Source organism: Siphateles boraxobius, unplaced genomic scaffold (assembly GCF_051911475.1).
Source record: "Siphateles boraxobius isolate OS27281-9 unplaced genomic scaffold, OSU_SipBor_1 6, whole genome shotgun sequence".
NCBI classification, from domain to species: domain Eukaryota; kingdom Metazoa; phylum Chordata; class Actinopteri; order Cypriniformes; family Leuciscidae; genus Siphateles; species Siphateles boraxobius.
In genome coordinates, this window is record NW_027509186.1 from 41,370,001 (window position 1) to 41,395,000 (window position 25,000).

At 37.2% G+C, this 25,000-nt stretch overlaps 1 protein-coding gene and 3 non-coding genes across 6 annotated transcripts in view; all 4 read left to right on the top strand.

Moving 5' to 3' along the window:
• atg16l1 (ATG16 autophagy related 16-like 1 (S. cerevisiae)) overlaps positions 1 to 20,830 on the top strand; it is a 27,078-nt gene extending 6,248 nt beyond the window's left edge. Inside the window, exons 4-20 of one of the 3 annotated variants that reach the window (XM_077207142.1) lie at positions 49 to 154; positions 556 to 629; positions 1,500 to 1,751; positions 3,781 to 3,846; positions 4,478 to 4,564; positions 6,280 to 6,345; positions 7,060 to 7,104; positions 9,231 to 9,333; positions 11,654 to 11,759; positions 12,253 to 12,323; positions 13,732 to 13,803; positions 15,235 to 15,355; positions 17,204 to 17,309; positions 17,668 to 17,817; positions 17,967 to 18,014; positions 19,734 to 19,835; positions 20,545 to 20,830. In XM_077207142.1, coding sequence (XP_077063257.1) covers positions 49 to 154; positions 556 to 629; positions 1,500 to 1,751; positions 3,781 to 3,846; positions 4,478 to 4,564; positions 6,280 to 6,345; positions 7,060 to 7,104; positions 9,231 to 9,333; positions 11,654 to 11,759; positions 12,253 to 12,323; positions 13,732 to 13,803; positions 15,235 to 15,355; positions 17,204 to 17,309; positions 17,668 to 17,817; positions 17,967 to 18,014; positions 19,734 to 19,835; positions 20,545 to 20,638 — 1,669 coding nt within the window. In that variant the 3' untranslated portion in view covers positions 20,639 to 20,830. The remainder of the gene's footprint in view (positions 1 to 48; positions 155 to 555; positions 630 to 1,499; positions 1,752 to 3,780; positions 3,847 to 4,477; positions 4,565 to 6,279; positions 6,346 to 7,059; positions 7,105 to 9,230; positions 9,334 to 11,653; positions 11,760 to 12,252; positions 12,324 to 13,731; positions 13,804 to 15,234; positions 15,356 to 17,203; positions 17,310 to 17,667; positions 17,818 to 17,966; positions 18,015 to 19,733; positions 19,836 to 20,544) is intronic. The other 2 variants (XM_077207143.1, XM_077207144.1) reach the window with 2 other exon arrangements.
• On the top strand, positions 10,175 to 10,453 carry LOC143716816 (small Cajal body-specific RNA 6). The gene has a single exon (XR_013196265.1).
• Positions 11,804 to 12,086, top strand: LOC143716818 (small Cajal body-specific RNA 6). Its single transcript, XR_013196267.1, has one exon.
• Positions 14,885 to 15,157, top strand: LOC143716819 (small Cajal body-specific RNA 6). The gene has a single exon (XR_013196268.1).
• Positions 20,831 to 25,000: the final 4,170 nt, after the last annotated feature.

Below are 25,000 nucleotides of genomic sequence, written 5' to 3' on the forward strand. Positions count from 1 at the left end.
CAATGTCCTCAGTAATATAGTGAAACAAACGTGTGTGTGTGTGTGTAGTCCGGGCGTCGACGGTGGCCGCAGTGACTCCCTGCAGCAGGAAATGGCTCAGATGAGGATCAAACACCAGGAGGAGCTGACGGAGCTGCACAAGAAACGAGGAGAGGTGAATGATGGGATGTTTTCTGCTGTTACGACAGCACTTACACTGACATTTACACGCCAACGACCACATTTACATATTCAGCAGCTCGACTCTTCACAGTCATCATACTAGTTTTACAATCCTTGTCTTGTGACTCATTAAACACTCATGAAGTACAAGAGTGTTTAAACAAGATTTTGTTGTAGCATCTCAATAGATTTCAGCTTTATGTGAATGAATTCTGACCTTCCCTTTCATTAAAACAGTTAAAAATTCAGAGATTTGAATGGGCAATATTCATATATGTAATTGTTTTAGTAAATGCTGGGTGAAAGCAAATGAAAATGCTTCAAATGATTGTATTTTTGTGTTTTATTTCAGAAAGCATGACAATAAAAATATCTTTGTGTGTGTTTTTGCAGTTGGCTCAGAACGTGATTGAACTAAACAACCAGATTCAGCAGAAAGACAAAGAGATCCAGAGTAATGAAGCCAAGTGAGTTTATTATGTGCACGCTTCATCTATCAGCAGGATAATGTTTTATATCTCAAGTCAAATTTATTTTCATAATACACATTGTTTTTAAGATAGCTTTACAGAAAATCATGATGTTAATATTGATTTCTCTTATAATTAGTGCTGGGCAACGATTAATCACATCCAAAAAGTTTGTGTTTACATAATATATGTGTGTGTACTGTGTATAATTATTTTGTATATATAAACACAGACACATGCATTTTTATATTTAAGAAATGTATTTGTTATTTATTTATATATATATATATATATATATATATATATATATATATGCAAATATTTCTTAAATATATACATGCATGTGTCTGTGTTTATATATACAAAATAATTATACACAGTACACACACATATATATATATTATGTGTAAACAAATTATTTTGGATGCGATTAATCGTTGCCCAGCACTAATTATAATGTAACAAGATTTAAAAAAAAATGGTTACACTTTATTTTAAGGTGTCATTGTTACAGTGTAATTATATATTTAAGTACTGAGTGATATTAATGTAACTACATGTACTTAATATAGGGTTAGGCTAGGATTAGGGTTTGTTGTATGTAATTATGCATAATTTACTGTTATTACTACGGTAAATACGTGTAACAAGGACACTGTAAAATAAAGTGTTACCGAAAAAGTAAAGTTTTACAAGACGAGTTATGGATTCACGTGTCAAATCCTTTGTGAAAATGGCTCAGATCGCCATTGCAATCACATTTTGAGATTATATAAACAATATCACAGCTGAGATTTGCTATATATAGTATATATATATATTTTTTTTATAGTATTTATTTTTTATACTTTACGTGTGTTTTTCCAGGATGTTGGAGTATCAGCAGCAGATCTCGCGTCTGGAAGGGGAGTGTCGTGACCTCCGAAACTCTCTGACTGATTTGGAACGAGCCAATCAGACGCTGCGAGACGAGTACGACGCCCTGCAGATCACGTTCAGCGCTCTGGAGGAGAAACTACGGAAAACCACGGAGGACAATCAGGAGCTGGTGACGCGCTGGATGGCGGAGAAAGCCCAGGAGGCCAACAGACTCAATGCTGAGAACGAGAAGGACACCAGGTTAGAAAGACTATTATACTGACGTGCCCAATTTCAGATATGATCTTTCATGTAGTGTGTAATAGAGCTGTTTGTGATTGTGAAAGATGTGCAAAGGTCAAAGGATCAGATAAATGGAGTTTTTGTCTCCTAAAAGAAAGAAGTGATTCTGAACTGCTTGAAACGAGTCGTCAGTAATTCAGTCTCACTTGCTATTGGAAATACGTAGGTTTGTAACTAATTAGCATAATGCCAGCCTGTGGTCTTGATTGGCTGAACAGCGTCTCTTAGCCCCGCCCTCAAACACTGTAGTTTATCTGAGACTGGAAGGGTTTGGTTCGTGTTGTTCATGTGGAGAAGACGCCGTTTTCTGCTGACAAAGCAAATCCACTGATGAGATTGATACGGTTTAACCCATGCCATCGTCACTGTTCGTATCACTGTGTGTCAAGAGCTAAGATTCACATATGATCATGAGCGTTTGGTTTCTGGCCAATCACAGCAGAGCAGCTCTCAGAGAGGCGGGGTTTAGAGAGACTGAGGACCAGTCCCAATGCGCCTACTTATACTACGACCTAAAGTATGTACGCTTTTTGTGAAGAAAAAGTACATACTTTTGAGTGTGTAGCAAAAGAGTAGGCAATCTTTGGGACATACTATCTCGTCATCTTTAACGACCGATCTGTTGCGTGTTCCTGTCACCGTAAACTGCCCCGTCAATCATCTCGTCACAGTTAAAATCCTCCAATCTAATTTGATTTCCTACCGTTTTGGAGAGCCAGTCTGCGGAGACTCTCCTCATGTGTTTGCATTTTGAATATAATGATGCATTTAAAAGGTAATGGCTAAACGTATCTCTACAAAAGTGCACCACGCTGCTACAGATGCAATATAATGTAGACAACGTTGAATAAATACATTTTCGTCAGGTTAGATACTGATAATTAATCACTCAAACCCCTATATCTAAATCTCTCTATATAACCGCCAGACTCGTGCGTCCTCCATGTCTGTAGTTTTTTAACACTTTTCACTCGTGTTTGTAGTTCTATCCGAATCCTTGTCACAAGCGCGATGGGTTGTGGGCAATATCAGCCGTTAGCGTGTGCACACTGAGAGAAAAGAGCTGATGCTGCAGTGGATATTATAGATAATTAAAGTGTTTTTTGACCTTGGATGCATGTAAAACTATTGTAGGAGAAATCAAAACAAAACTAGGAGCCTTTAAAATAGCAAAATGGGAGAAACACAGGCATTAATGAGATTTCATTCTTCTGAAATGAAGAACACACGCTTTGTCCACTGCAAACGCAAATATCATCAGCTCAGTGCACCAAGAGCATGACATAATTATGTGTGCTGCATTAATATGAGATATATATTAACTTTCCTTGGTCACTGTGTATAAAGTGCTGAGAAAGAGCTGAGATTCAGATATGATAATGAGTGTTTGGTTTTCCGACCAATCACAGCAGACTGGGCCATCTGACCAATCGGAGCAGAGCAGCTCTCAATGAGGCGGCGTTTAGAGAGACTGAATCTGCAAACGAACCGTTTCAGACACTGTGCTGCAATGATTATTTTGAGAAAATTAGAGTGTTTTTAACTTAGATGCATATAAACCTATTTTAGGAGAGGCCCAAACCAAATTAGCAGCCTTTAAAATACAATAATAGGGGCGCTTTAACTTTAAAAATCTTGATGTTGGAGTGTTTTGTGCCTGTAATAAAAGCCTTTGTTTTATTCAAGCTTTTTCTTTCAATCCTAATGTATGTGGGAGTTGATGTTTGCCGTATAAAGGAGTCGTTAACGGCCCATATGTGTGTGTGATCTGAACCTCATTCAGTCTCGATGATTAACTGATCAGTCGTTAAGGGTCGTTTAAACACAATTAAAAGGCGCCACCCTTCAGTTTCTGAATAATCGGGCTCGTTTCCTGACCCTCCGTAAGCTCATTATGATTCTCCACCCTGATTGGCTGTTTGACTGGGAGTTTCTGAGTTTAAATGTGTGTTTGCTCTGTGTGTTTAACACATCGGTGTGGTCGTAGGCGCAGACAGGCCAAGCTTCAGAAGGAACTGGCGGACGCAGCGAAGGAACCTCTTCCCGTAGACCAGTAAGTGTGTTTCTATAAGCTTGTCTTCTAGTGAGATGTTGAAGTTTGCTTGAGGTTTTCTGTGGTTTAATTCAGAGCAAACCTGCAACTATCAGGGATTAATAAAACTGTGATATCCAGTAATGGGCATTTCTTTAGTGAGAGCACTCTTTCTGAACACACTTTTTATCAAATTACACATTCATATTAAGTACAGTGTTATTTTAGTATTATTTATGTGCTATCTTAGTATTTCTGAATGTGAGTTAGCTTTTATTTTTTGTATTTTCAGTTTTCATTAATTTAAAGGTGTCTAGTATTTTAGCTTGTCTTTGTTTTTTACTATGTCTGTTTTTTTTTTTTACTATGTCTGTTTTGTAATTTGTTCTTTAATTTTAGAAATTAAATTCATTTTAGTTTGTTGCCAATGAAGCAAGTTTAGGTTATGACTTTTTCCATTAAAGGACAATATTATCCCCCTTTTTTGTTGGGCGGGAGGGATAAGAGTTTACATTTTATGAGGGCATATTGTTTTTAACCATATAAATATATAACCATATATTATCCTGTTATCACATTATTTCAAATGAAATGTTGGGAATCCTATTAAATCATTGGAATCTCATTGGATGCTGTTGTCTGATCGGTCTAGAGATGATGACATCGAAGTTCTCTCAGAGGATGCTGGGAAGGCAACGGGTGAAACGTCACCTAGCAGACAGCTCAGTCGCACACCCAGGTAAACACACACGCACCCACACACACACTTACTCACTCACGTACACACACTCTCGCTTACACACTCAAATTCACTCACTCACTTACTCGCACACAGTCTCACTCACTCACACACTCTCGCTTACTCACATAAATTTACTCACTCACACACTTTCGCTTACTCACTCGCCTACACACAAATTCACTCACTTACTTACACACAGTTTTACTCACACACTCTCGCTTACACACAAATTCACTCAGTCACTCACACTCTCGCTTACACACACACACACACAGACAGTCTCACTCACACACTCTTGGTTACACACTCACTCACACAGTCTCACTCTCTCACTCACTCACACTCGCCTACACACAAATTCTCTCTCTCACACACACGCACACACAGACACGCACAGTCTCACTCACTCACACACTCTCGCTTACACACACACACAGTCACAGTCTCACTCACACACTCTCGCTTACACACATAAATTTACTCACTCACACACTTTCGCTTACTCACTCACTCCTACACACAAATTCACTCACTTACTTACACACAGTCTCACTCACACACTCTCGCTTAAACACAAATTCACTCAGTCACTCACACTCTCGCTTACACACACACACACACACACACACACACACACACACACACACAGACAGTCTCACTCACACACTCTTGGTTACACACTCACTCACACAGTCTCACTCACACACACACACACGCACACACACACTCTCAGTCACTCACACTCGCCTACGCACAAATTCTCTCACACACACACACACACAGACACACACAGTCTCACTCACTCATACACTCTCGCTTACACACATTCACTCAGTCACTCACACTCTCGCTTACACACACACACAGTCTCACTCACACACTCTCGCTTACACACTCACTCGCTTACACACAGTCTCACTCTCTCACACACAGTCTCACTCTCTCACACACAGTCTCACTCTCTCACACACAGTCTCACTCTCTCACACACACAGTCTCACTCTCTCACACACAGTCTCACTCTCTCACACACAGTCTCACTCTCACACACAGTCACTCTCTCACACACAGTCTCACTCTCTCACACACAGTCTCACTCTCTCACACACAGTCTCACTCTCTCACACACAGTCTCACTCTCTCACACACAGTCTCACTCTCTCACACACAGTCTCACTCTCTCACACACAGTCTCACTCTCTCACACACAGTCTCACTCTCTCACACACAGTCTCACTCTCTCACACACACAGTCTCACTCTCTCACACACACACAGTCTCACTCTCTCACACACACACAGTCTCACTCTCTCACACACACACAGTCTCACTCTCTCACACACACACAGTCTCACTCTCTCACACACACACAGTCTCACTCTCTCACACACACACAGTCTCACTCTCTCACACACACACAGTCTCACTCTCTCACACACACACAGTCTCACTCTCTCACACACACACAGTCTCACTCTCTCACACACACACAGTCTCACTCTCTCACACACACACAGTCTCACTCTCTCACACACACACAGTCTCACTCTCTCACACACACACAGTCTCACTCTCTCACACACACACAGTCTCACTCTCTCACACACACACAGTCTCACTCTCTCACACACACACAGTCTCACTCACACATTCCACAACTCATGCTGTCCACAAAATATACTAGCTAAAACTTTGTGTGTGTGTTTCTCCAGTAAACGAGTGGCTCAGCCTCCTCCTCCTCCTGGCGGACTGCTGGATTCCATCACTAATATCTTTGGGTTAGTTTTTAGTCTTTGTTTTAATATTTCTTTCTTCTCTTCTTCATTCTTTACTCATGGTGAATCTTACTAGAACATCTCCAGGTCATATTCAAGCCCAGAATCTAAAGCAAGACTTGTCATGGCATAAAACCACATTGCAAAACAGCATGATGGTCCTAAAATATTTCCTGGACATGTGTTTGTAAGAATAAGAGAATCTGTGTGTGTGTGTCTGGGTGTGTCTGTGTGTGTCTGTCTCATTTAGAGATGAAACGGAATGAAAGTTTTATATCACGATGTTAAGAGTTTTATATCACGATGAAAATGATCCAATATTGGATTAAATATCGAAAATGATATCAATATTATCATTGTGTTGTTAAAATGTGCTGGAAATTTTCAAAAAGTACTAATACACACACACTGAAATAATTTCACAAAGTTTTACATCGAAACCCAACAAACAACAGATAAAATTAGCAGCACGAAGCATTTTTTTTTGGTTTGCCTAAGTTTAAAAATGAGACGCTTGTTAACTCGCTTAATCCTGGGTAGTATTTACCGTACGTTTCTCAAATCACGATAATTAAAATATGAATACTAACTTGGGAATTTTATCATGGTTTGTCATCAAACCTGTAACTGTTTCATCCCTATTCTCATTAAGTGTGTGTGTGTGTGTGTGTGTGTGTGTGTTTCTCTCATCATTCTACACTCTCTCTGTGTCTGCAGCTTGTCTGATTCTGTCCAACCTGGTTTCGTCCCGTCTGACTCCAGGTGATGCACAGTGTGGTGTGTGTGTGTGTGTGTGTGTGTGAGAGTGATTCTCTCGTAAACCAGCATGCTAAATGAAATGTATTCCTGTGAATGGGATTGTGGGTAACTGCTGTGGTGTTTATTTTATGCGTGTAATCTCTCCTTTTAGATATATTTGTGACCTTTGCGGGTCTCTTGTTTGTGTTGTGTGTTGTTGTGTGTGAGTTTTGGCTGGGTGGGTGATTTTTCAGGTTTCAATATAGATGTTGAGAGAATTGATCTTGAGTAAATGACCTCAGGAATGATCAAATAATATCAGGTTTAATTGTGCATTTTTCCAGTAATCGTTTGAAAGCTCAATTGAAAAAACAAATCACCTCATACAATTATTCACAAACACACACACTATATATATATATTGCATCAGTTCTGTGAGCTGATTTTTATTTTTTTTACCAAATAAAACATTAAACATTTCTTTGCTCTATTGACCTTTCATTGCCATATGACTACTGGAAAAATGCACAAATAAACATGATATTGTGATTTAATAAATAAAAGACTAAAGACAAAAATTGTACATTATGAAAATTTCTGAATTACAGACAAACATATTTGTGCATCTTTTATGCATGATTATAATTAAATGTATTTGAAATGTTTTTTTTTAAATTGCATTTTGCACGAGTTCTCAACAGTTATTTTTTTTAAACATTATTTAATATATATATATCACTATTGATAATTTTTATTTTAAATATCGATAAAGCATATTTTTGTGCATATTAAATTGTTTTTAACTTTTTTTTATTTTGTCACCCACCCGAATTTTGCTGCACACGTGTTTGAGTTGTCTTTCAAGTGTCGTCTTTGCATCAGAGTTTTGTTTGTGAGTCAAAGAGACGATGTTTTACATCTGACCTAAAATGTTGCGATGCTAAAAAATCATTCAGTCATGCGATTATAAACGCTTCAGTCCCTGAACGAGTCTTTAGGGTGGAGTTTTGGCTTCTTGCCACTGTTGCCTTTTTCACCTTTGTTTCCATTGGCTATTGGCTTGCTTAGTTGGGCACATTAAATTTAACATTTAGTTGAATATTTAACAATATTATTGATCTGCCTGCACTATTATATGAGAACTGAGCTGAGCTGGATGAAGACATCACTGTTTTCTCCACAGTGGCTATATATATATGTATATATATATATATATGAACTAAATTACTTTTTTACGACAAAGATGAACCATCACTGAACGAACTTAAAGGGATAGTTCACCCAAAAATGTAAATTCTGTCAGTAATTACTCTCCTTCATGTTGTTCAACCCCGTAAGACCTTCGTTCATCTTCAGGACACGAATTAAGATATTTTTGATGAAATCTGAGAGCTGGATCACTCCTCCATAGGCTTCTTCAGGGATTGACACTTGTTCCCTGAAAAGTTATTAAAGACATTGTTAAAATAGTCCATTGACTACAGTGGCTCAATCTTAAGTTTATCAAGTGACGAGAATACTTTTTGTGCGCAAAAACAAACAAAAATAACAACTTTATTTCAACTATTAATTTCCTTGTCTGTTGGCCTCTAGTCAGTTAGCGTAGTGTGATAGCGTAGAGCTACGTCACACGCAGGCTCACTATTGGCCGACGCTGGTCATGTGTGTGATGCGTGTGACGTACAACAACAGAAGCGTACGCTATTACACTAGTGAACTGACTCGAGGCCCACAGAGAAGGACATGAAGAGTTCCTGTAGTCACTTGGAGTATTTTAACGATGTCTTTAACTTTTCGGGGCCGGCAAGTTCAATCCCTGAAGAAGCCTATGGAGGAGTGATCTTAATTTGTGTTCCGAAGATGAACGAAGGTCTTACGGGGTTGAACAAACATGTAATTACTGACAGATTTTTCATTTTTGGGTGAACTAACCCTTTAAGCTGGAAAACGATGCTATTTTCTTCTGGAAACAAACTTTGTTGCATTATTTTCCTGTTATCTCAGGAAAGCTGCTTTGAAACAATGTGAATTGTAAAAAGAGCTTTATAAATAATGTGACTTGACGATGACATATTTTGTAAGAAGGTTAGGAGTTGAGTCCAGCCCTGTGTGACACACACACACACACACACACACTTTGTTCCCCACAGAAGGCGTCGCTCTGTGAACTCGTTCGGCTCGTCTCCTGAAGCTGCAGAAGCGCAGTCGGCGTGTGCTGATGTTCGAGTCCCCTCCACTGCGCTTCACATCTTCGTAAGTGACACTGTCATGCATACTCATTCTGTTGAGGTTACGATGCAAGTTTTTCCCTAACAAAATGAAATTGCTAAAAAAAAAAAAAAATCAAAGTTAGGAAAAAAACTTTCCAGTTCGATTCCAGTTCTTGTTATAAAATTAAAAGTTCGATTCCTCTGAGCATTTCAATATGACTTTTCAAGCGTGACGACTCTGTTTTCTGTGCTGCACACACACATCCAAAGCATGCACACAGAAAAAGTGAGTTTATTGTGATATTAAAACATTCTGCTTTGCTGCATATGTAACTATACTTTAACTCTTAAAGTAACAGCAGCTGCCGTCTCTATAATAACACATCAAACAACAAAATAGAAAATTCATTCTTGACTGATAAACTTTTGTAACTATATTTGTAAACTATATTTTATTTATAAAGTGCAGTGTTATTTCACATTTGATTAGTTTTCTGTACCTGAAAATCTTAAAACACGGTTTATTTCAATTATATCTTTGTTCAGTTTTATCAATTTCTTGCGATTGCAAATTGTTTTATTTGTTCTTTTGTAATTACTAAGTGTTTTATTTGTCTTTAATAACGCTTGAAATTTATATTAGTTAGGCTAGTTGTTTTTCTATGGTATTTTTAAACCACAGGCAAAGTGTTTTTTTAGCCTGTTTATATTTTTTGTTCATGATATTCAGCTACAATTAAATGGTTTGCAATTAGACTAAATGTGAATATCTACTTTTTTTTTCTTCCCACTAATTGGAATCGAAATAAAGGATCGATAAGAATCGAAATAGGAATCAGAATCGTTAAAGTTCAAACGCTACCCAACCCGTGTTGAGGTTCAAAGGTCAATGATGCGATTTGTAAAAGGTCTGATATCCAGGTCTCCTCCCAGTCCTGTCCTCCCAACAGCCCCTCTTAATTTTCCCAGCATGCTCTAGTTGTGCATCGCTGGTTTGAGGTGGCGGCTGATATGTATTATGGACGTTCTTGCTGAATACAAGTCTTTTAGAGAACCCAGTGAGACATCGACGGCAGCGTCCGACAGAAACACAGCATTCAGGAGTGAAGGATGGGAAGAGGACGTTAAACTGGTGCATGATCTCAAGTTTTCAAGCTGAGACCTTTCAAAACAAACAAGAAAACATGTATATTTCTTTGGGAAAAAAAAAATGTGTATAGATAGATTTATTTTTTTAATTTAAAGGTGCTCTAAGCGATGTCGGGTGACATCACTTCTTGTTGACGGTTAAAGTATTGTCAAACAAAACGAAGGCTAGCTAGACCCCCCCTCCTCCTCATCCGCACACTAACCCCCCACACCCTTCTTATCGGTTATTGGCTGGAACAGTTTATGTTTCGTGGTGCGGGTTAGCCCAGTTTTGTTTTTGTTGCCGTTTGTGGAGCCTGGGGTGTCTGCAGAGACCGTGTTTTTTTACAGTGTGTTCAGGGGACCGGGAGCTAGCGGATAGTGAGGAGATGTTTGTTGTATGTGACAAAAAATGTTTTGGCCTAAAAAACGCGTGACATCGCTTTGAGCACCTTTAAGTTTCCAGTTTCTAAAAGTAGAACCTGTCTTGATTGATTTTTTTCTACAATGTGTCATCATCATTTAACATATTGTTTACTTCAATGAGCTCATTGTTTCTGCCTTAAATTATTACATTGTTTAAGTTAATACATTTTTAGCTAACTGTGATTTGTATATGTACAGTCAAACCAAAAATTATTCAGACACCAGATATTAAATTGTATATATATATTTTTTTGTTACTAGTGTGTGCAGGACACTATAGTTCATTTATGTAAGCGAGGAGAGCAAAATAAAGTAAACTGTGACATATTATACCCAACAATTCTTCTTAGTGACTACCAGTAATATCTATAAAAACGACACTTTGACCTGTCCATGTTTTCTTCAGTGTTTTTTCTTTAATTGCTAATGCACCTTTTTACACACAGACTGAACAACATTAAGCATTGCTTGGTAATTGTTTAAGCTAAATTGGTTTTATGTAATTGTGTAGATAAATTGAACAGCTGACAGATATTCAACATAATTCATCAGTGAGAGTCTAACAGAAGGACGGACAAAACCAGTGAAATATCAACTGATTTAATAACTCTGAGTTCTTGTCATATTTTACTACCATTTTTCTAAACTATAGCGAATAAACTGATAATGTGAGAAATGTTGAAGGTGTCTGAATATATTGTACATTTCTGAAATGCATAACTTCTGTAAAGCTGCTTTGGAACGATGTGTATTGCGAAAAGCGCTATACAAATACATATCGAGTTAAAACTGAATGTGTTTGTGTGTAGGACGCCCATGATGGGGAAGTGAACGCCGTGAGGTTTAGTCCCGGGTCGCGTCTGCTCGCCACGGGAGGAATGGATCGCCGGGTGAAACTCTGGGAGGTCGTATCCGGTACTAAATACATGTTATCATTCACAGTTTTACTAGAGGTCAAAGGTCAGTGATGAGATGTAAAAGGTCCGAAGCCTTTGCCTCCTTTCAGTCCGTTTGTCCCTCCCATTCGCCCCTGTTAATTTCCTTCCCACCATGCTCTAGTTGTGCATCGGTGGTCAAAGGTGGCGGCTGATATTGTGGACGTTTCTGCTGCGTTTATAGTCTTAGTCTCGAGAATTGTAAGACGTCGACAGCAGCGTCCAACAGAAACACGACACACAAGGAGGGCCGGACTAGAGGAGAGCGTTTGACGGGCTTATGATCTCAAGTTTTCAAGCTGAGACCTTCAAAGAGGAAATTGGGCGAATTGTGCGTTACGCCAGTTCGGTTTCACAAGGTTTAGTGAAGCAACTGCAGAATTTCTGCTTCCTCCTGAAACAGAGATGCATGTAGATGTTCAGTTGTGTCTGTTTGTGGGGTTTTTAAAGCTTTTTTTTGTTTGTTTCAACAGGGCGATGTGAACCCAAAGGAGCGCTGACGGGCAGTAATGCTGGAATCACCAGTATAGAGTTTGATAGTGCGGTGAGTTAAGGCCCGCTCACACCAAAAACGTAATGCATGAAGTCGTGGACGTGCAGGACGAGCATTAGTGGTATAAAAGTATCTAGATGTTTCTTTTGTAATAAAATGTGCGCTGGTTAGTCTAGATCAGACTCTTATTCCTCGGCTGGATCGTATCGAGACTTTGAAGCTGCACTGAAACACACATTTGGACCTTCGACCCGTTGGACCGCATTGAAGTCTCTATATGGAGAAAATCCTGGAGTGTTTTCCTCAAAAACCTTCATTTCTTTTCCACAGAAGAAAGACGTTAATATAATTTTATCCACTTAAACCTCAACAGTCGTTGTTTATGATTTAGGCCATGACACATTTTCATTGTAGCGAGCATTTAGTTGAAGAAAACATTTATTCATTTAGCACACTCTTTTATCCAAAGTGACTTGCGTATGGAGGGATTATTGGGTCAGATTGAAAACTAAAAGTCTAAATATGAATCTAAAAGTCTAAGTCGAAAATGATTATGGTATTTAGGATTGGGCATTTGAGGATTGAGGAGTGTATGGAAATGAGGCGTGGGCCAAATACTGGAGGCTGGGTTTGAAATGGCTGGTATGGTAATGGTAATGGCAGAGAGAGCTCCCAGTGCTAAGGAGCACACTGTAATGAAACCAAACAGAGCGGGTGAGCAGGGCTGGAGCGAGGACTGTACTTTATAATGTGATAACTTCAACTTCCAGCGCCTGTCTCAACAAAGATGCTAGCTCTTGCTTTGACATTGTTAATGTGCCAGCCAACGTGGATGGCAGAGCACGACAACTTTCACTTTGAAGAGGACGCTCTGCCAGTGTGCTCCTTAGCACTGGAGCTCCCTCTGCTGTCCATAAGTGCCTCTGCGCACCAGGCATTTCAAACCCAGCCTCCAGTATATGGCCCACGCCTCCTTATTTGCATACAATCCTCAATCCTAAATCCCCAAATTTCCAATCCTAAATGGCTAAATGACTAAATGCCCAATCCTAAATACATAATGCCCAATCCTAAATACCAAGTTCATTTTCAACTTAGACTTTTAGTTTTCAACTTCTAGTTTCAGATTTAGACTTTTAGTTTTCGTTTAAGACTTTTAGTTTTAGACTTTTAGTTTTCAATCTGACCCAATAATCCCTCCATACTTACGAAGTTTGTGTACACACTGCGTGTGAATCCATTTAAATGCTCATGATTATTTTATCTTGGCCCCGCTGTTATACAAGAAGCTGCAGAGCTAATGGACTAAAAGCAACAAAAAATCGAATTACATTCTTAAGATCTTCATTTCAGAAAGAAAATCATTAGTTTACCCATATAACTAAATCCCAGCGAACGCTGAAAGGACGGACCGCTGAAGTGTGTTTTACTGTAGTGACCGATTGCTTGTGTATTACAGGGAACGTATTTACTGGCCGCTTCTAACGACTTTGCCAGCAGAATCTGGACTGTTGACGACTTCAGACTGCGGGTGAGGATTTCACTGGAGACACACACACACACACACACACACACACTCACACTCTTCAGGTTTGGTGGCATGTTAACCTCATACACACAAGGACTTAAACCCCAGTAAAATATAAACATTTACAGCTAAATGCGTGTTTGGGCTAAAGTCACATTGACAATAAAACCTATTAGATTCTGTGATTCTCTTATTGTTCTTATTCATTTTGTTCATGCATTTAATTATTGATGGTTATTAGTCTTTTTAAAAAAAAATTATGCATACAAAATTCTCAAACATTTTATATATAGTGGCCAAAAGTTATATCCAGAGAGGATATTTGTTTTTAATTACCCTACAAGTTCAAATAAACCATCAAAATATGAGCCAAATATTTAATATTTTTTAAATATGAGGGAAGAAAAAACACTAAACATGGTTAAGGCATTTATCTTACAAAATGATTCGGCAAACTACAGGTTTTATTTTACTACGCAAAAAAAGCAAACCTAAAAAACAAAAGCTAGTCAGCCTATGTTTTTTTTCCCCCTGTGAGCTTTTGTTTTTCAGGTTTTTTTTTTTTTTTTAAATATAAATAAAATAAAATCTGTACATAATCACATAATCAATTGTTGATATTTCGTTGGTTCTCTTGTTCATAATTTCTTTGTATGACAGCCTGGCCAAAATGATTTCTGCACAATTTGGCATGTTTCATTGCAATATAACAAATAAAACAATCGACTCCGAGCACAACGCAATATCCTTACCAATTCTTTTAACAAATTAATCATATTCAAATAAAGGTTAAATATGTCAATATTTCTAGTCCAGACATCATTGTATCCATGTAAGTTATGCTTTATTTTTTTCTAAATAGGCAAGGCAAGGCAAGTTTATTTATATAGCACATTTCATACACAATGGTAATTCAAAGTGCTTTACATAGAAGAAATTAAAATAATCAAAAGAAATCAGAATAATTAAAACAGTTTAGAATAAAAGATCAAATAAAATACTGCCATAGATGGCTATTGTCCTGAGATTTACTGCAAAACGCATCAATGTTTATAGTTCACTAAGGTTTACTTGATGGATCAAAGGTCAATGATGTGATGTAAAAGGTCTGAAGTCCAGATCTCCTTCCAGTCCCTTCTACCCCTCTCAGCCAGCCCTATTAATTTACCCAGCATGCTCGAGTTGTGCATCACTGGTTTGATGTGGTGGCTGATATTATGGATGTTTCTGCTGAATGAGAGTGTTTTTAGAGAATCAAGTGAGACTCTGACAGCAACATCCCACATTAACACGACACACACACGAGGGCAGGACTGAAGGAGTCTGGTCAGCTGATCTCACAAATCATACTGAGACCTGAACTCAATCTCAGTTACTAACAGAAACGATTGTTTGCATGCCTGTTTAATTGATTGTTATTGTGTCTTCCCAAAGCACACACTCACAGGTCACAGCGGGAAGGTTCTATCTGCTCGGTTTCTCCTCGACAACGCTCGAATCGTCTCCGGCAGTTACGACCGAACACTCAAGCTCTGGGATTTACGCAGCAAAGTCTGTAAGAGACTCTTAGTCCGTATACTTTTTCTTAATTCACTCTATGCATTATTATATAATGCAAAATGGGGCTTGAAAATTATTTAAAAAAAATGTTTGCTCCACTTCTGGTTGACAAACTAAATAATAATGTAATTAATACTTAATAATAATTAAATTGATAAACTAAAACAAATGTATATTTAATACTAATTCATTAGTCTAAACTAAAATGTGAAAAGTGGCTAGTTGTAAAATTGTAAAAATGTACATTGAACATATCTAAATAAATAAATCTTTTCTCTGAAGAACATGGGATTTGTATGGAAGCTTGTTTCCACCAGGGAATGAAAAAAAGTAAAAGGTTATTGAGACTTTATCTCAGAATTTAGACTTAAAAAACAAAAAGATATGATATATTATCATATCACGATTCTGTCCAAATCTCACGATTCTGAGAAATAGTCGCGATTCTGAGAAATAAAGTAGCAATACTCGAATATAGAAATAATCCGAAAGTAGCAATTCTGAGAAAGTTGCAATATTCTGAAAAAGTCGCCATTGTGAGTAATAGTCGCGATTGTAACTCGCAATACAATATAAAAATAATAGAAAGATGCAATCCTGAGAAAGTCGCAATACTCTTATTCTAATGAATATATTACCTTACTAAGAAATAAAGATGCGATGCTCAGAAATAGTCGCAATTCTGAGAAATATAGTCGCAGTTCTGATAAAGTAGCAATACTGAAATATAGAAATAATCTGAAATAAAGTTTCAATTCTGAGAAAGTTGCAATATTCTGAAATAGTCGCCATTGTGAGAAATAATCGCAATTCTTCAAAATAGAAATTCTGATTGTGAGTAATTCGCAATACTCAACGATATTTGAGATTCTGAGAAATAAAGCTGAGGTTCTGAGAAATTACCAATACTCAGGAAAGAAAGTTGCAATTCTGAGAAATAAACTTCGAATAGGCAGAAATCTGCGATCCTGAGAAATAGTCGCAATATTCTTATTCTAATAAATATTTACGATACTAAGAAATAAAGATGCGATGCTCAGAAATAGTCGCAATTCTGAGAAATATAGTTGTGATTGTAAGAAATTGTGGCGATTCTGCGGAATAAAGTCGCAATACTCAGAAATAAAGTCGCGGTTCTGATAAAGTAGCAATACTCAAATATAGAAATAATCCGAAATAAAGTTTAAATTCTGAGAAAGTTGCAATATTCTGAAATAAAGTCGCCATTGTGAGAAATAATCGCGATTCTTCAAAATAGTCGCAATTGTAGGTAATTCGCAATACTCACATATTTGAGACTCTGAGAAATAAAGCTGAGGTTCTGAGAAACTCCCAATACTCAGGAAAGAAAGTTGCGATTCTGAGAAATAGTCGCAATATTCTTATTCTAATAAATATTTGCGATACTCAGAAATAAAGTCGCAGTTCTGAGGAATATAGTTGTGATTGTAAGAAATTGTCGCGATTCTGCGGAATAAAGTCGCAATACTCAGAAATAAAGTCGCAATTCTGAAAAATAAAGTCGCGACCGTGTAAAATGGTTGTGATTCTGAGAAATAGTCACAATACTCAGAAATAAATTGTGAATACTCAGAAATAAATGTGCGACTCTAAGAAATAAATTCTTATAAAATAATTTGGGTTTTTTCCTCACGGTGGCAAGTTCTTCGTCAGAGTTGTAAGACAAAAAAAAATAATAATAATTCTTCGGCAGAAACAAGCTTGCATAGATTTGTGCCTTAACAAATTTACACCAAATTGTACTTGTAAAAATGGCTAGTTGCTTTTAATGGTCTTAAAATCTCATCCTGATAAGACTGATAAATCAAACTCTTTTTCTCAGGCATGAAGACAGTGTTTGCTGGTTCCAGCTGTAATGACATCGTCTGCACGGAGCAGTGTGTGATGAGCGGACACTTCGATAAGAAAGTTCGTTTCTGGGACATCAGGCGAGTGGTGATTTGGATTTAAATAATAATAAACAACTTTATTTTCTATAGCACCTAAGTAGCATCTCTGAGCACTTCACAAGAATAGAGACATGCTAAAACATACAATTATACAGACAATGTATTAAGGACAGAGAAAAATAAAATGACAAATAAAAACATATTATGAAATTTACGATTAATAATAATATGGCAATTACGAACAATTATGTAAAAGCTACCCTAAACAAATAAGTTTTAAGGGATGATTTAAAAACACTGAGGGATTCTGCTTGCCTAATCTTGTACTTGTACGTGTAGTTCAGTGGCTCAGTCACTAACATTGTTTCGGTGTGTGTGTGTGTGTGTGTGTGTTTAGAGCGGAGAGTATCGTGCACGAGTTGGAGTTGCTGGGACGCGTCACGTCTTTGGATCTCAATCACGACCGGACCGATCTCCTGACCTGCTCTCGTGACGACCTGGTGAAAATCATCGACCTGCGCAGTAATGCAGTGCGACAGACCTTCAAGTACGTCACACTTTATTAGTAATAGCTTATTTATATTTTGTAAATTGCCTTTTTATTCTTTTCTTTTTTTTCTTTTTTTTTTACTGTCAGGTGTTTAAAAGCATCAGAATTTCTAATAAAATTGTTTAAAAAAACTCATTTTTTTGCAGTGCTCAAGGATTCAAGTGCGGTTCTGACTTCACCAGGGTCACATTCAGGTTAGAGCCGCAATGTGCATGAGTTTGATTTTATATTGTTTATTCACATTTTCAAAACGGACTAGATAGTGGGTTCCCTTAATTAGTCTTTGGGTCATTTAAGCCACACAGGTGTGTTTTGTTGACAAGTGTTTGACAAATAAATAAGCTAAAACCATTAAAGATGTAAAATGTTCACTTAAAGTCCCCCTGATAATATAATTTTATATATATATGTGTGTGTATATATGCATGTATATTAGTTTAACTTCACATTTGCATGTTCACAGTTCTCTGTTTGTTAATGATCACATGACATGAAAATAAATAGATTTTAGTAAGTGGTTTATTTTGATTTGTTTTTATTAATATACTGTGTGTGTGTGTATATATATATATATATACACACACACACACGAAACTCGAAAAATTAGAATATCGTGCAAAAGTAATAATTTTGATGATTATGGCTTACAGCTTATGAAAACCCCAAATTCAAAATCTTAGAGAATTACATGAAATAAAAAAAAAAGGATTTTCAAAACAGAAATGTTTGCCCTCTGAAAAGTATAATCATGCATATGTATATAGTTATATATATATATATATATATATATATATATATACTAAATATATCAGTCTTACCTAGGGCTGTCACTTTTGTGAAAAAATCCTGTTCGATTTTTGAGACGTGTGTTAATTGAATCGATTGTAAAATCGATTTTTCCATGTCTAAAGACGTTTCCATTTTCAACACCAATTATCGGCAAATCCACGGACAACTAACAGGCATTAGGACGAACGTAAGGAGGGCCCTTGAGACGCGCACAAGTCAGCAATATTTCTGATGATTTATTGGCGTGAAGTCTTTTGCACAATGACAAACAGGAGTGCAACATTCAAGGATTGAAATTAACACCCGCCAAATTCGGATAAAAATGAATTTTTGCGGGTAACGGTGTCATATCACGAGCCAATTTGGCTGTTTCTATGTTTACTCACTTTGCTGGGGAAGTTCGTGTAAGCCAAATCTGCGTGGATTTAGCGCAAATACGCAACTCGTGAGTCCTCATGATATATTAAATACAGTGTATTGCGCAGAATCTGCGCATTTCTGGCTTGCTTGAACACACACGTCACTAAGCAACAAATAACGGCGCGCTTGTTCACTTGCACTGAAGTAATAGCGAATATTAAAAAGCATTTGGTTAACAGAAAAGACATTGTTATTTTCCAACATCCTACATGTTCTGTGTACTGTATTGATCTGTCTACCTAAAACACATTTTTGGTTAAAAGGCAGTTAAAATCGATTCCCTATTTTCGTTTTCGAAACTTGTGTTGGTTGGTCCGATCGATTGTGCAATCGATTTTCGAACGTAAAGTGACAGCCCTAGTCTTACCTTTAAATTTGAATTACTGAAATACATGAACTGTTGCATGATATTCTAATTTTTCGAGTTTCACCTGTGTGTGTATGTGTGGGTATAATGTGTGTGTATATGTATGTGTGTATATATATACACACTGCTGCAAGAATGCAAAAAAAGATTTGCAATTATTTTGTCAAATTGCAATTTGAAGTTGTTATAATTAGTTTATAACAAATAACTCTTTGATACTAACTCTTAGGTATACAAAATTTATGACGGAAATATATTAGCTAATTTATATAGGAATATATTAATAATATATTACAATTGTACTGTAAAATGAACTCTGGAGTGCTTGTGTTTTCAGTCCTGATGGAAGTTACGTCGCGGCCGGATCTGCAGACGGCGTTCTGTACATTTGGAACGTTCTAACAGGAAAACTAGACAAAACTCTTGATAAGGGTCACAGGTGAGAAGGAACACACACACACAGACACACAGACAGAATGGATTTCCTGAGGTAAATGTAGCATGGCATGTTGTTTACATGCTGTTTTATTGACTGTTGAACACTGTGTGATTACACGAGACTGTGTTAATTTCAGGAAGCTGTTCTGCATCTGTCAGCAAACCTTCTGATGTTCATTCATTTTTATTTCATGCTATAGCTAGTAGTAAAGAGGAAGAGATGATCTTTCGCGGCTACAGCGATCTGTCACGCCACATTGAAGAGCGTCAAAACTAAATTTAATAAAAAGATAGAATTTGGAAGCTGAGACTTTTTCCTATCAGAAGTAACATGAGCTCATTGTGATTAGTGGACAGTAGGCAAACAATGAATATCATTTAGTGAAGTTTTGTTCATCAACTGTAAACGCCATGTACTAAAAGATCTTAGCATTAATATAGATATAAAATCAATTGATGTTGTCAACCCAGCCCTAGGATACAGTATTGATTAACTTCACACAATGTGTTCTGGTTGAATGCTGCACAATTTAATAAATGTATCAAGTCATCTGGGTATTATTACATGCATACACATACTATTTTTACAGTATGTATGAATTTGCAGAGTAGTACGTCATTCCAGAAATACAAACTTACAGCTGTACAAATGGCAAACCTACACACTTGACGGCACTCATAAACATCCTGTCTTTCTGTCGTTTTTGCAGTTCTGCCATCAACTCTGTGTCCTGGTCTCCGTCGGGAGCGTTCGTGGCCAGCGTTGAGAAAGGCAGCAAGGCCGTGCTTTGGTCTGACATGTGATCAGCGATTGGTTGAAACGGACTGTAAACACAGAAAGAAAGTGAGCCCACCCTCACGTCCCACTGGCCCTTTTGAACTACCTTTCCCACAATGCTCTCTGTCTGGCCACCTGCGTGTGTGTGTGTGTGCTGCCTGCCTGTACGATTGGGCAGCACCGTACACGTGATTATACATAAATATATTTATATCGGCTTTCATGTACTGTCGTCGGTTGTCTCGCACACACACTAGATGTGGGTCAGTGAAGATTATGCAAATGACTCATTGTCCTACACGACTCTTACTGCTTATTTTAACACGGCTTTAAATTAGTGTATGTGTTTGTGTGCATTTACTGTTGGGAGATTATGCTTTGCCTTATACAGATACAGGTCATTAAGCTGTGTGTGTGTGTGTGTGTGTGTTGAGCTGTATGGATGGCACTGTTCACAAAACCGTTTCCCTGTGGTGCTGGAAATCCTGCATCTCCTCTTTATAAACTATCATACATGCATTGAACAGGAACCCAATTTTTTTTAGGACGAATCTTACAAAGAAATGTCTCACATTTTGCTTAAAGAACATGCAGGATTTCTGTTTATATGATTAATTGCATTGACTTTTTTTGACTTTTTAAGCACATTTAAACCCCATGCACTAAAAAAAAAAGCCATTGTCATGAATGAGAAATTAATTCTCATACTGTAAAACAGTAAGGATTATGACGTCCACAAAGGGCTTTTATTTATTAGAATCTGTATAAACTGAAGCCAGTACATGAACTGTTATTATATTATAATAAATATATATTATAATTGCTATTTATCCCACATCACAGTAATGAAATTTTTTTTTTTTTAATTTTTTTTTTATTTCAGTTAAAAAAAATAATGTGCATGTATAAAATAATAAAAATCTTAATTAAAAAAAGAAAACAGGCTTGATTTTCTCTATGCAAAATGTAGTAATTTTGATTCACACTTGATTTTGTGAGATTTCCACACACTCCCAGCTGTGTCTGTTTTCGTGTGCTGAGATCTGATTGTTGATGCTCTGATTATTTGTCACATTCAAAAGGTTTGTTTGCAGTGCATAAAACATTCAGAAGTGTTTCCCACGATTCCTCCTATAGGGTTTATTTGAATTTCACTAAATGATTTGTAGACTATTTAATCTGACACAACTGAAAATGAGGGCGTGTCACTTATTATTTGGTCCAATCACAGTGCTCGTTATCATAAGCCCCTCCCCTCGGGTCCTGGATGACCGTGTGCGTGTGATGTATGCAGTGCCTCTGAATGTGTGCAATATGTTTTTTTTAGTGGTGAAAACGATGCTCTGTTCTTAATTTTTATTTTACGATGCACACAAGCTCATATCCTCTGAGCATGATGTCTGTTTCTCATACTGTATCTCTGCTCAGCTGTTTTTGTGAAGGAAATCAAGTGCACTTGTTATTTGCCTTGACGCCAGCAGTGGAACTGGTGACATTTGCACTTAGTTCAAAACAAACAAATGACTGTAATGCTCCTTCATACTCGATGTCTAACACTATAACTGATGTGTCTGTGATCACATTAGCTCATTTTAAAACACTCATATCCTCAACGCTGTTGTCTGTCAAGGTGCCCAACAAGTGCACTTGGTTTCAGATAGTGAGTGGAGGGGACAACACACTATATGGATGACATGTGGGTGTGGCTAACATTTAGCCCCACCCTTCAGATTCACTTGTGGGCGTGGCTTGCGGTTAGCCCCGCCCATTGGTGCATTTTTAGGTTGGGCTGAGAGTGGGCACTATTGATTCGCTCAACGGACTGTGGAAGGTAATTGCCGCTTATGTATATGAGGTCTCTGTATATGTCTGCTTAATGTTTGCACACCATAAAATGTGTGAGACGTTACTTGCATTTGTCTGTCTTTTTCTTGGATTTAAAATTTTAGTTTTTTTTAGTCTTGAACGTCATGTCAATAAGAGTGAGTCATATTTATCTTTATAGTGTCTGGAAAGCGTTTTAAACGAGTCCATGCATGTGAGATAAAAAAAAGCTATATTTTCTTAATGTAAAAGTATCACATGACCATTTTCGTGGGATTTGCCCATAAATCTATTTTCGTATGATGAGATCTGATTATGTTGCAGATGTGTGTCAAATCCAAATATAATAACTAGCACGATTTCGGATGCAGAGAAAGTTTCGAGCTTCACTACGAAACCAGCAGCGCAGATTTTTATTTACCGCAACTCGTCAAAATAAAAGCCCTGTTTCACTGTTTGAAAATTAATCAGTCAAGGCATATCAATTAGTATTGTGATTTTACAGTAAAATAAAGTTTAAAAAAAAAAAGTAATCGTTATTATTTATAGTCATACTGAACTGGTCAAAAACACTATAAAACCACTTCAACACTAGAATTTATTTTTACTTTAAAAACAATTTTCGCTCAAGTAAATTTCACAAATAGTTACAAGGAATCATTGAATTAAACATGAAATTTTCAAGTAGAAAAACTGAAATAGTATTTTCTTGTAAAACACTCCAATAATCTTTGTTTACAACTTCGAAAAGCATTTTTATTACAGTGAAGCTTTTCCTAAATGGTTCAGCCCTTAAAGTATTTTGTCAAAAAGAAAATCCTGAGTAAAAATTAATTTTTCCAGCTTTTTTGAATTATTTTATTTGTTTATAATTTTTATTTTCTATGAAGTCGAACTCTCCAACAAAATCACCCAAATCATTCTGGAATGTCATATATGATATATATATATAAATATATATAAATATAAATATATGAATGTCAGTTTTTTGTTAATATTGTGTAATATTTCTCACATTTCCCTGCTATAGTTGATGTGTTTGTGTGAATGGTGAGTTTGTCTGTCGTTTCTCGGACCCTGACAGCCGCTCAGAGTGTGTGTACGTGACAAGCGTTAAGAGGGTCTTTTCTCTGTGTGTGTGTGTAATCCATGCGCTGACATCAGCACTGAGACTGAGACTGCTGAGACTGACAATCACAGATCGGTTTATCAGCCCAGAGCTCTCTCTCTCTCTCTCTCCTCCTCTCTCTCTCTCTCTCTCTCTCTCTCTCTCTCTCTCTCTCTCTCTCTCTCTCTCTCTCTCTCACTCTTTCAGTCTCTCTCTCTCTCTCTCTCTCTCTCACTCTTTCAGTCTCTCTCTCTCAGTGTCTCTCTCTCTCTCCCTCTCTCTCACTCTTTCAGTCTCTCTCTCTCAGTGTCTCTCTCTCTCTCCCTCTCTCTCTCTCTCTCTCTCTCACTCTTTCAGTCTCTCTCTCTCAGTGTCTCTCTCTCTCTCTCTCTCTCCCTCTCTCTCTCTCTCCTCTCTCTCTCTCTCTCACTCTTTCAGTCTCTCTCTCTGTGTCTCACTCTCTCTCTCTCTCTCTCTCTCTCTCTCTCTCTCTCTCTCCCTGTCTCTCACTCTTTCAGTCTCTCTCTCTCAGTGTCTCTCTCTCTCTCTCTCTCTCTCTCACTCTCTCAGTGTCTCTCTCTCACTCAAAATAGCAACAAACATGAAATGGAATTTTCCAGTCCTGTCTTCTGATTGGTCGGTTCAGTGTTCCACTATTAACCTGAGTGTGTATGACAGTTACTGACACTAGTAAAAGACGAGACCAATCATTCTGATTCAGAAAATAATGTTCCTAAATACAAGTCTTCTGAAAGCATTTAAGGTACAATAAGGTTGTTTTTATAGGTCTGGTGAGACCAAAGAAACATTTCCAGCCTTGGCTGGACAATAAAGTTCTATTCTATTCTATTCTATTCTATTCTATTCTATTCTAAACAGTAAAGATGAACAAAAACTGTAACAAATACAGTCAAACCAAAATATATTCAGATCTTCAACATTTCTCACATTATCTCAGTTTATTCGCTATACGTAGTTTAGAAAATGGTAATAAAATATATGACAAGAACTCAGAGTTATTTTGATATTTAATAGTTGATATTTCACAGGTTTTGTCCATCCTTCTGTTAGACTCTCACTGATGAATTATGTTGAATATCCGTCAGCTGTTAAATGTAACTACACAATTACATAATTTAGTTCAATAAATTACCAAGCAATGCTTAATGTTGTTCAGTCTGTGTGTAAAAAGGTGCATTAGCAATTAAAGAAAAAACACTGAAGAAAAAATGATCAGGTCAAAGTGTCGGAATCATTTTTGGTCCCAAAATTTGTATAGATATTACTGGTAGTCACTGTATGAAGAATTTTTGGTGTTTTTGACATATTAAAGGTTTGTGTGACTGAAAGGTTGTTTGCAGGCAAGATCATTTTGGTTTCACCCGAAGCTATAATATGAATATGAATATAAAGTTTTATTATGTTTTTCTGGCGCTTGACAGCCACTCGTTCATTG